Below are 12466 nucleotides of genomic sequence, written 5' to 3'. Positions count from 1 at the left end.
TGAATTCCCCGCAGCAGAGCAGCGGTGGCATGTCCCGAGCCCGGGAGCGGCCTCCATGCCCACTGCGGAGCCCCTTCGCCTCCCGCTTCGCGTCCCCCCTGCACATTTGACTAGATCCGGCAGCTGCTGTGAAAGACGCGAGGGTACAGCTTATTTTGCGGTCTCTTGCATTGTTCCTAAAGAAGGCTCTTTTCCAGTTCACGTGGACCAGGATCACTTCTACTTCGACATCAGCGCGATGGAGAAGGGCGAGCAGATGCTGAAAGCCGAGTTCAGGGTCTTCAAGCTGAAAAGGACACATGTGTCTGGAAGGTCTGATGTGAAACACTTTTGCAAAGTAAGTGGGGAAATAATCTGTAAGTTAAACACTTGTGCTTTCATTGTTAGTAATACTGAAAATGAGGAGTGCAACCACTTACCGCATAAACTTGCTTTGTTTTTATTTGATTGTCATCCTCGCTTTTTCTTTGCCTCCAGCATGCAAAGAAGTAGACGCAGGTAGTACTTTGGCAGTATGCTGTCCTTTACGTGCTATGGCAGTGTGCTCTCCCTAAAGATCAGACCGATCTCAAGCTATACCATGCTGTTCTGGGCTTTGAGATGTTTTGAAATTCGAATCAAAATCTATCTGATTGAGCTACTCTAAAAAAAATAATAGCAATCAGGGATTTGTAGGAAAATAGGGTAGGTGAGGACTCTGACATTGAGTGTATCTTTTCCTTCGGGAAAAGGCAGGATTGGACTTTTTGCAAACCTGGAGAAAAAAATGTGGAGGAGCAAATACTTTCATGGTATCGGGTATTCAAAATAGAAAGAAAAGAGATGGTCGGAATATTTTTCTGTAGTATCAAACAGTCCAGTATCCTGCCTCTGAACATACCTAGAAGTTAGATGTATGTAGTGATACTTGTTTTTTCTGTTAAACTGTCCAAAAACTAGTTTTTGCCTGGTTTAGGATGATAGTACATATTTACAGCTATGATGTGGCAGAAATATGCATAATCTTCATCCTTCTTGTTTTGCTGGAAGAACAATTGTTTTTCATTTCTCACTGTTTTGTTGTATTGTTCTCATCAAGGTGGAAGTGTATGAGATCTTGGAGAGTGGAAGTAAACCACAAAAAAAACATCTCATTGCATCAAGATTATTGTCCTTGTATACAGAAGGCTGGGAAGTATTCAACGTCACACAGACAGTAAGCAGAGAATTCTGACTTAATTTTAATTCTAAATCTCTTAGATGACAGTCAGCTCATCAATCCAGCATTGCCTTTATGCTGGGTTTTGTGGTCAGTTCAAGCTGAAGGACAGCAGAGAGGGAGAAGCTTTCTCTCTACACTTAAAAGTACACCTGGTGCTACCTGAATTAAGGGAGGAGCGTTTATATACTGCTAGCAGCGCTGACATGAGAATTGAATAACCCAAATGGAGTCGATAGGAGGGACATCAGGTCAAGTATGTCATTCTGATTAAAACATGTTAGTCCTTAGGCTGCCAAAGGAGATGGCACTGATTGTGTGCTAAGAGTATGTTTTAATTTCTTCTTTTTATTCTGGTGACGTTACTGTAGAGCAGCGTGCTTTAACATTGTGTTTCTGAAATTTACCATGGTTGAATTGTTTTTTGTTTAACTTCCTCTGTAGATTCTTTATTTGTTAGTTTCAAGATTTGTTTTGTAGATATCCTTGAACTATAACGGTATGTGAATGCCTTTCTATAGCAAAAAAACAAATGTGGTTTAAAACATGAAATTTCTTGGATTTAAATCTGTACTTGGACAGTGTTTTCATTGCCTAAGCTTTATGATCAGACTGAACAGCATGCTTGGATGATTGGTTGAGTTGCATCTTAAGTCATGATAGCACTGCTTGAGAATGGCCTGGCCTTATCTATTAGTCTGTAATTATAACAATTAGATGAAGTAAATTTGCTTGATTACAAGTTAATCTCTTCAAATGCCATGTTTGTTAGATTTAAATGAGTTTTAATGGTATGGAAAGTCTGGAGAGTTCATATTATTCTTTTATTAAGATTGCTATGAAAAATAAATTCCTGGCTAAAGTCAGAGAGGATTTATTTTAATGTTAATTTTAACTCCTAGACTCATCTATTCACTAGTAAATTCTCTGAAATTAATTATCTTCCTGTAAACGTAGCTTTGGGGAATGCATATGGTATTTTGTATTTTTTAATGTCTAATTACTGGTTTAAATATTAAACTCAATTGAGTCTCAGCTATACAGTTACCTCACTTCTCTCATGGTATATGTTCTTACATTCTCATAGCTTGTTGCCTGTTCCCTTTTTCCTAATATAAACATTGCTTAATCATAATGCTGTAATAAGAATATTGAAACAATATTTTTTAATTTCCTTGTCATTACCAGGTTTCCAAGTGGGTTGGAAACAGCAGCTCCAACCATGGCTTTTTGATAACTACAACACGTGTCTTCAACAATAGAATTGAGCACAACCTGGTTAAGTTTGCTAAGAGCCAGGGTGCTTTGCAGGAGAGTAGAAATGCTCTCCTTGTCCTCTTCACCAACAGTAACAAACGGAGGTCTTCCAGCTTTGTACCCTCTTCCACAAGTAAGTTCACACGAGAGCAGCAGCTCTGTTTTAGAATATGAACTCCCTGTTCATCTTCTGTTACCTTCTGCTGCCTCATGTATACCTAATCTCAGTATTGACTTTCAGTGTTGAACAGTTTCGAAGTTCAGCTTTGTCACTGATCAGAGTTTGGTTTGATAGTTCTTGTAAGTAGGTCACCCAGCATCTTAAATTGCCTTTCCCCTCAGAAAAACTGTGTTTGCAGGAAATATTTATAAAGCCTAGGGGGAATCTGGTTTATTTTGTTTGTAAAGGGGTGGGAGGGGTTTTTTTGTTGGTTTTGTTTTGGGTTTTTTTAAATTACTACTTGTATTATTTTTGTGGTGGTGAAGTTTGCATGAAAATTGTAGGTTAGATTTAGGCTAAAAAAAACTCAGTGACTTGGAAAACTTTGTGAAAATGCTAGTAAAGCAACTGTAAGTGGAGTTATTAAGTGCCGTTTTCAAGAGAGGAAGTGGTTGTTAAATAAGCAATTTAAACCTCTCTGTCCTTGGCTTGGTTTTTAAGCACCTATTTAACTTCAGTGACTAATTAGCATTGTAACTAAAGGCTGCTTTCATCAGAGACAACGCCCTCATCCCTTAAATTACGAAATATAGTGTCTTATCTTTCCCACTGTCTTCCAGTAAAACCAACTGAGGCTGGATTTTAGAGCCTGATGAATGCAAAGAGCAAAAGCTGGGAGGAGGGGCAAAAATTACTTTGGTTTGGGTTTGCAGGGTTTTCTGGTAAATGATTGCATCTGCAAATTAGAAACTAGGTAGGACTTGCATCAATATGAAGAAGTAGGTGGTGAAATTGATTAAAAACAAAAATGAGGCTGACCTGTTTATTTTTGTTTTCCAAAGAAAATTTTTATTGTGAAATCCTGGATCCCAATTTAATGAGCATCATGCTCTGTATGGGATACTGTGCCAGGATTGAGAAATTGATATCCATTTCTCAATGAAGAAGACCTGCCTGTTGTTTGTGGTCAGCGAATCTGCGCAGATTGTTCTACTACCAGCCTGTGTATCAGTGGTTTTCGCCCTCTGTATGTGGATCTTGAGGTCTCCATGGGCATCTGTCAAGGCTTTTCAGAAGATACTTTAAGAAAGCAAACCTGTTGTCAGTAAGCTTCGTTCTCTCACAGAGTTCCATAAACCTGGTGGTAATTTTTTTCAGATCCAAAAATTGAAAAATATTTTTTAAGATAATACTTTACAGGAACACGCTCTGCTTTGCAAGTGTATGGGTAGAGTTCCTGGGAGGAGAATACTGGAGAGAGAAAAAGGCTGTGATCTCCACCCTGTTAGCACTGCTCAGCATGCTTTGTGTTGTAGGAGTGGCCACGTAAAGACTGCTAATACCATTCTGACCAGATTGAGCCCTGAAAAGGGCCTGTGGAGTTCACAAAATGTATTTTTAGTATATCATTGAGCTTTTCCTTTATATTTCTGCTGAGTTGGGGCCTTTCAGGCCGCAAAGTGAAACACAACATTTGGCAGTTTTTGAAATATGGCTGAAATGGCAATTGAATACACACTCCTTCTGGTACTTTCACAGTTTAAGTGTCATTAAAATCTACTCTGAAGACTTTAATTTAGGTTTATGGAACAGACTTTAATGCAGAATACTGTACTTAGGTGTTGAATTTCTTTTGAGAAAGTTTAACATGCAGCTTCCTTTCAGAAGTGGAGATGAACCCTGCCAAAAATGATGCTTCACGCGTGCCTCGTGAAACTCAAATCATCGAAATCAGCAATGCAGGCATGAGCAGAAGACCTCGGGCCGCTGCAGTCCCTTCTGCCAAAAACCAGGTAACAGCATGCCATCGAAGGGAACTCTATGTTGACTTCCGTGCTATTGGCTGGTCAGGATGGATTATTTACCCAAGTGGATACAATGCATTTTATTGCAGAGGATCCTGTCTCTTCCCCTTGGGGGAAAGTCTAAATGCAACAAACCATGCTACAGTTCAGTCCATAGTCCATACACTGAAACTGTCTCAAGATATCAGCACGCCCTGCTGTGTGCCAGATGAATTGAAATCCCTCAATCTTCTCTACTTTGATGACAAAGAGAATGTAGTCCTTAAAAATTACAAAGACATGGTGGCAACAAGGTGTGGTTGTCATTAGCAGGACCTTTTTTTGTCTGCATTTGGCATGCACCTGGATTCAGTTCCCCATTTGCCACTGAAGATACCAAGGGAGATGGCATTTCAGTTTACAGGGCAGGAGAACCAGAAACTCAGCTGTGCTTCAGATCCTTCTGCCCTCACTGTGGCTTTGTGGAAAGGTGTTTAAGGCTGGCTTTTGAAGTCCTGCGTGCTTCTGGAGAGTATGGTGACTTGCATGGAGAGCTCTTTTGAGTGTACACTGGAGTAAACCATTAAAAACAGGAACTTTCTGTGTGAAGGAGTTGAAATGCATTAAGTTGAGTGTTCAAGTTAAGGTCTTGTTGTGTATATTGAGGCTCAGAATTTCCTATGATTTAACAGGCATGGTATCCTGCTTCAATCCAGGACAGGGTGCTGGTCTCTTAGTAACAGAGACTTACTCAGTTTTTGACTGCATGATCTAGTGGGGATGTATACTCCTACATAGAGCTTTCAGGATAAGTGTTTGCCCAGAGCTAATCTCAGAGGCCACTACCATCTGCAGCTCGTGCATCACCCAGAGATGCACTTGTTCCCCTTCTTCTTTATGAGGCTCTACCAAATGCAGAGACCTCTTTGTAAGTCCCTCTGGGACTTGCTAGCCAGTCTGAGGGAAGAGATGGGTCAGTATTTGTTTGTGAATCAGCAAACTTGGCTTCCAGCTCAGGGCCGCACCTCTATATGAGGAAGAGTCAGCCAGTCCCGCTCTTTGTAAAATCATTCTCTTCCACCATGGTGTGCTGTGCCTGCTAGACTGTGTGGCAGCAGAGATTGCTTTTGTGTATTTATACAGTGGCTGTGCCGTGGGATCCTAAGCTTGGGTCAGAATCCCCATAGTTTAGCAGGAGGACAGACCACCACTAAGCTTTGGAGGTCTGAGAACATGCTGGATGCTGGCCTGGTCCTGTATCTGAGGCAAGTTTGATGGAAAGTACTCACTAATTCCCTTGCATTCTTCCTTGAAGAATAGGACATAGACTTGGAAGGGCCGCCCTGAGGTCTTTCAGTCTTGCTGCAATTAAATGCAGGTAGCCAGACCATTGCAGTTCCTCAGTCAACTCATTGAGTTGTAGCTTAAGCCTAGTTAGGTTTCTTGTCTCCATTAATCCTTGAAGGAGGCTGGCTTCTCACAGAACGTGACATCTCCTGTGGGTAGAAACTTCATGGAGAATTTTTTTACTCCAATGCGATTAAAAAAAAAAAAAGAAAAATTATTTATGTAAATGTTTTTCTTTCTGTAAATACTGATGCCTGTAATAAATTTATTTAAAACCCAAACACTTGGAGTATATTAACTTAAGCTGTAATATAAAATGTTAATTTTCAAATAAATGTAATGTAACATTGGTCTCGTTTTTTGTGTTGTATTTGAACCTCCTTCCTACAGTCATGAATCAAACGCTTTTCCAGAAGAAAGGACATTCCCAGTGGCTTCAGTGGGTGCTGTATCCAGTCTTCTGGCTCCATGTCAAGGAGTATAGTGGATAAGCAGAACAGATGTGTTTCTCTTCAGGGAGGATCCAGTAATTATTCCTGAAGTGAAACTCACATTGAAGCTTCCTGTAACTCTCACTTGAGTTAGGCATAGAGATTAAAGCCCTTCAGGTTGGTCACATGTGGTGCTTGTAACAAAGCCTGTCTCTTGAAGGTCCTGAACTTAATATACCTGAGATGGTTTCAATTTTCTTGGTGTGTAAGGCCTTATTTTCATGCATGTTTGTAATATCTTGGGATGCCTTCATTAAAATGTCACTAAGTTAGAAAGCCAGGACAAAAGAAATACTATTATTCACAGATGCAATATATGGATGAGAAGTCTGTGCCCTATATGTGTAGGGCAGGCATGTTGCTTATCAGAACTACAGCCTAGAGTGGGTGGAGTAGAGGAGCCTAAGACGAGGATTTAGAAAGAAAGGGTGGCATGCATGGATCAGTGTGGATGGAAGGGTTTTCCCCTGCCTAGTTGTTTCTTTGGAAGGCTGCAGAGGCTGTGGTAAGGACCAGCAGAGCTGGGAGACTCCAATGTCAGAACAGCTCCAAGAGCAGGTCTTGCTGCTGGGAGCAGCAGTTCAGGCAAAGGACTTGGTGCTCAGTCCAGGCTGGAACAGGCAGTGGAGCATTCAGGAAGCTTGTTTCTGTTAGGGACAAAAGGCTTGGTTCCCCCAAGCCAGGGAAACAGGCTGTGATAGGGCTCTTGTATTTCCATCCAGCAGACCACGTGTTGAACTGGTGGTGTGTAAGCTATATGGTGCAGGCACAGGGACTCCAGTATGACTGAATGTTTCAAACCTGCTGTATGTGCCCAGCATGGCAGAACAAAAGTGTTCATCCTTTCTGCACAACAGCCCATCATCATTGCCGTGCTGACCACACTGCCTTGTGTTCAGAATTCCCAGACAAATGACGAAAATCTTCCTCTGCCTACGTAAAACTTCTGTGTAGGGGAGAAAGGAAAAAAAAAGAAGGGTTTTGGTCTTGGTATATGGTTACCCTGGTAAAGTGGAAGATAAATTTCTTAGCAGGGTGGTGCTAACACTCGCATTGTGCATGCCCGTCCATTCAATTCAGTGCCGTTGGCAAATGGACCTTGAAAAGCGTGAAGGGTCATAATCCCACTTTACTGGTTTATTTCCCTGGCTACTGTTTTGTACTTTCCCCTTTTCACTGCAGAAATATCCGTGGTGTTTTAAGTCTGTAGCAACCACACCTTGGGAGTGGGAAAATGTAGATACTGTGAGAGTCTGGCCAAGGTCATTTCTGAATGGTGACTTCAGCTAATGTTATCTATGCTTCTTTTGGTAGGGGCCCTAAGAACCGAAGCCAGAAGTTTTCACTGCCAAATAACGCTGGGAGAAGGACTGCATTTGGAACAGGCTGGCTGAGGCAGGTTCTGCATCCAACACACTCCCGTCTTCTGTCCATGACATGACAAATGCTTCTAGCACCATCAGCTGTGTATCAGCTGCATACTTCACTGCTCAACTCAGAGAGTTGTCCATTTTTTCCAGGGTATCTTAATGGGTTTCTTCTTGGTTCAGATGCCAGGAAAAAAAAAAAAGGAAAATTTTCTGTTGAAAAGCAAGTATGATTAATAAATAAATGATGGGCACACTGAATATTAGCTAACATACTGCTGCCCTACAATAGGTGAAATATGCACAGTCAAGCTAGGAGCACTCAGTAGTTTTGCACACAGTAAATTATTTTTTTCTGCGCCACTCAACATAGTCTCATTATGCCCCATTAAACCCTGATAATTAAAACAAAATATATTGGAATTGTTTATCCTGGACTTTGTAAGGAAATGAGGTTCATAATAATGCCAAGGGAAAAAATTTACACTACACCAGAACTTGTAATTGGAATAACAGTTAAGCACAAGTATGGGGTTTTTTTGGGTTTTTTTTTGTTTTGTTTTTGTTTTTTTTTTTTTAAGAATAAAGGTACATTTTATTGTTATTCATTAACCGAAATAACTAAGAATTCCAAAATAAGAAATGCTACACTTTGGAGTCTTGGTTTAATCAGAGCATCATATGTTTAGGTGGCATGCCAAAAAGCAACAGCTAGGGTTTTGGAGGCAATAGGGGTAGTCTTCTTCATGGACAGTCTGGAAAAGGATTGGTGACTCAGATTATGCATTGTTCTACCGTGTTGCATCACAACAGCAGCAAGAGAAACCAAGGCTGATAGCAAACCCCGTTGTGAGAAACACTGCCAAGACCAACAAGGTCACACCTCGCCCTGAAGATCTCTCCTTGTAAAAAGCAGAAACAAAAAGGAATGACTGCAGATTTTATATGCAGAATGCCACCAAGAGCATCGACACCCCACAGACTGAAATTGGGAAGTACACAGAGGAAAAGCCCCACGTTGAAGGACTGAGAGCCTTGCAGCCTCTCTCCCCTGCCTCCAGCAACAAGCCTCACGGAGGGCACAGCTACAGCAGGCGTGAGGCTGTCTGAGCTGGTTCAGGTTGTGGCTGGAAGCAGCGTGCCTTGTTGCCCATTCACCCTGGTGCATCTGTACCACCCTCAGCGCTCAGCTCTGCAACTCAAGGTCTGCTGGCTTGGATCTTTGACAGCCCATGGGTCTCTGCATCCTCTGCATAGCTTGGGATCAGTGTGATTCTCCTCTGGTAAATAACACACCTTGCATTTTATACCCACAGGCAGATGGAAAGCAGGATTTCAGAGGCGGAAAGACTCGGACAATCCAACCCCATGGTAAAGATGTAGGGTTATGCTCAACCCCATGATAAAGAGTTTGGCCTGGGTTTGGAACTAAAGAGGCCCAGGTATGTGAGGTATGTGCAGTCACACTCGTTATTGCATAAGGTGTGGAGAGCACTAAACCTGGCCCCGACAATGCTGTAGTGGGATGGTAGTAGGATCTGAGTATGTTGTGGGGGAGAGCTAATGGTAAAAAGCGCAAATGTGCAAGAGATTCCATGGTCTCCTGTTTGTAGAAATGTTTAAGGCATTTCTGTGGTGCACCTGTCATGAGATACAGGTGACAGGAAGGCGCTTCTTGGCACTGAAGCAGTGGGTGGGATATGCTGGGGATGTCCTGGGGCAGGTAAGGCAGAAGGGATGGACTTGGGGAAATTGGTTTGGGATGGTTTCCTTTGTGAGGGGGGAGATAACTCAAATGTTCCTGCCCTGAAGAAGCTGGAGCACAGCAGTGCTGTAAGCAGCTGAAAAGCCTCTGCTCTATTCTGTTTGCTCTGCAGGCTTGAAAATGACGTTCAGCATGGGGCATCCAGTTAGGAATGCTCTGAGTTGTTTCCAGACTGCCTGGGGTAGTTCCTATGCTTCCTGTTCTCCGTGTAGGAAATGGGGCATTTATGTGCTTTACTTGAAAGACCCATGGAGGATAGCATTTGATTCATAGCCCTGGAGCTTGTCTCCTGAAAAGAGAGGAGAGAAGCTGGGTGCCTATCATAAGTTCAGGGCTTTCCTGCAGATACCGAACCCTCCAGATTGTCTACAGTTCCTTTAAGATCACACATGCAACTATATACAGGCAAATGTGAGTTCTTTCTTATGTACACCCATGGGCACATGCATTCATGTTCAGAGACAGCCTCCCTCCTGGTTCATCCCAAAGGATGGTGCTACTTACCCGTAACTGAGGTGGAGTGCTCAGGGCTAATTTGAGAACATTGCCACATCCAGAGAGTGCATTTCAATGGCTTTGTGCAAAAGTATGTCACACCTAGGCCATTTCTCCCCTTCTGGCGTTGAGTGTAGCTCACCTCCAAGGAGAGTAGTTAGCAGGTATGAATTGACCTTTGGTGAATGAGACAATTGTGCCTTAAAGCAACTAATTAAATGTTTTCTTTCTTCCTACTGGGTTTATTGCCAGAAGCCATTTACAGAATAAGAAAGACTGCTGACTTTCCGTTCTCACAAGGTTGTGTGCAGCTATAGATTCATGCAGATACTAACTGCCCTAATTCAGAGCAAGATCACAACCTGTCTTGGTTCTGGAAAACAAAAGCTGTAACTTTTGCCTGTAAGTAGGAAAATGACCTGTTACTGAGAACTGATTGGCCTTTAACTGAAACCATGATTTGGTGATGCTGTAAATCCAGGCCTCATGACACAAAGTGGCATTATGGCATAAATCCCAGTACAAAAATTTTGCTTGGTTAACTGTCAGGTTAAACAGAGTTGCCAGGCAGCATAAAACCCGTGTCTGTACTTAAAAATCAGTATAGACTCTGTACTGTGATCCACATAGGAATCAACAGATTGTCCATGTCAAATTTTCTGCTGAATGTGCTGAGCCAGTGTTGGTGGCCAGGGAACAGTGTCCTCAAAAGCCATAGACAAAAACCCATAAATATAATTTCCCCAAAACATGTCTAAAATTCCCTGGGGTTAAATCAAGCTAAGCATTGGGCCAGCTTTCCCGACAGTGAAAAGGCCAAAGTGCTGCTGGGAATAAATGATCACAATTGTCAGAATAAGCAGTGAATTCTGAGTCTCCACTGCTGCTTCTGGGATTCCCATTTTACTGCTGGAATCTAGGCTGTAAGTGGAAGGTGTCAAGTTTTTAGTGATTCAAAATCAGAATTTGAATAGATAATGTTGCAAGAAAAAGAATTGAGCAATAGGAGTTAAAACTCTGATTTCTTGACTGGAGAGACAGACATGCTGTTAGAGCTAAGACATCATCTCTGTTTAAAAAAGCCAACCATAGTAAGCATATTAGATAATCCACTCAATATCTAACTTAACCAGATCAACCATCTTCTGAGAATCGTTTCAGTTTATTTAGTAAGTTTTATGCTTTCTGTACCACAAAAAGAAGAGGAATGGAAGAAGTGATTTAGTTTGCTATTTGTAAAATACTCCTGCGCTTGATTTATCAAAACTACTCAAGAATAGAATCACAGAAAAAATTAGGCTGGAAAGGGCCTCTAGATATCATCTTTGTCCAACTTTCTGCTCAAAGCACAGCTGACTTCCAAGTCAGAGCAAGGTGCTCAGGACCCTATCCAGCTGAGTTACGTGTATCTCAAAAGATGGAGATCTGACAATGTCTCTTGGCCCCTGTCCCAGTACACACTCTCAGAGTATTTCCCTTGACCTCATGACTATGCACTTGCTAATGCAATCCAAAAGGGGGTTAGGGGTTAGCCTTCAGCACTGCATAGGTGTACCAAGGGCATATGATCAAGTCCTTATCAGCAAGGATCCCTGGATAACCTAAGGAGTCAGCCCCTGGCCTGTGCCAATATATGGGGTTGTTCTCTCCCAGGAGCAAGACTTTGCATTTGATGAGCTCCACATAGTTCTTGTTGCTTCCTATCCTGAATAACTTTCCATTTCCTAAATGTGGTATTTAGTTTTAGCACTGGATTTTGACAGAGTTTTTCTGCTGCTTCTGTCACAAAGATTTTGTCTCGATAAAAAAAAAAATTCAAAATTTCACATTTATTTGAAGATTATGACAATGCAAAAGCATTTCTAAATTCTCCAGTATTTCTCTGGAAATTCACAGTTCCTCAGTGAACCCGTTTATGTTTACATGTTACCCTGGAAAGTTCACACAGGTTGGCTCAATAATTGCATAGATTAAAAAATGAAAATAGTTGATTTATTTTCATATGGTATTGTAAAACTATGCAAAACTGCTTTCTAGTTTTCTGGTGGAAAATGAGTCAGCAAGTAACTAACATATATTTATCATTTCTGAGATGTCTTGAGACTTCCTAGTATTGTTTCTTCTAGATTATAATAAACTCCTGTTTCCAAATATAATTTACAATTATTATTGCAGTAATAGTCTTTCTGATTCAGAAGGGTACATCATCACAGGTGCTGCATTTTCAGCCCTTGTTTTACAGACTCAAGTCCTGTTACTAACTGTAGCTAGTGACTTCTACCAAGATGAGGTTTTGACCTGGATGTTGGACTGCTGTTGGTGTGCATGGGCTGGCTGGTAGCTGAGACCTAGAGAAGATGGGGCTGGGATTCACTTCACCCAACTTCAGAATACAGACACCAACATGTGATCGAATTAATTCCACCCTTAGTGGCTTACCTGGAGTCCTACAAGAGCCTATTAGTCTTCAAGCTGGACCACAAGGCTAACTTTCCGCTGCCGGAACAGTGATGACAGGCAGTCACCAAGTGACATTTTTCAAACTGGCCTGGGAGCTTCGGGAGCCAAAAATGGCTGTACAGGTGGGTGGGAGTGGAAGAGG

At 41.8% G+C, this 12466-nt stretch overlaps 1 protein-coding gene across 1 annotated transcript; it reads left to right on the top strand.

Moving 5' to 3' along the window:
• Window positions 1–55: 55 nt before the first annotated feature.
• Window positions 56–4729, top strand: LOC104161018 (bone morphogenetic protein 7-like). Its single transcript, XM_009699302.1, has 4 exons — window positions 56–337; window positions 1079–1195; window positions 2387–2588; window positions 4281–4729. The coding sequence occupies exons 1-4, from the start codon at window positions 56–58 to the stop codon at window positions 4727–4729; spliced, it is 1050 nt and encodes a 349-aa protein (XP_009697604.1).
• Window positions 4730–12466: the final 7737 nt, after the last annotated feature.

This window comes from Cariama cristata, unplaced genomic scaffold (genome assembly GCF_000690535.1).
Source record: "Cariama cristata isolate BGI_N322 unplaced genomic scaffold, ASM69053v1 scaffold37014, whole genome shotgun sequence".
In the NCBI taxonomy this organism is placed as follows: domain Eukaryota; kingdom Metazoa; phylum Chordata; class Aves; order Cariamiformes; family Cariamidae; genus Cariama; species Cariama cristata.
Note: the sequence above shows the minus strand (reverse complement) of the source record. Positions and strands in the feature narration are given on the sequence as shown.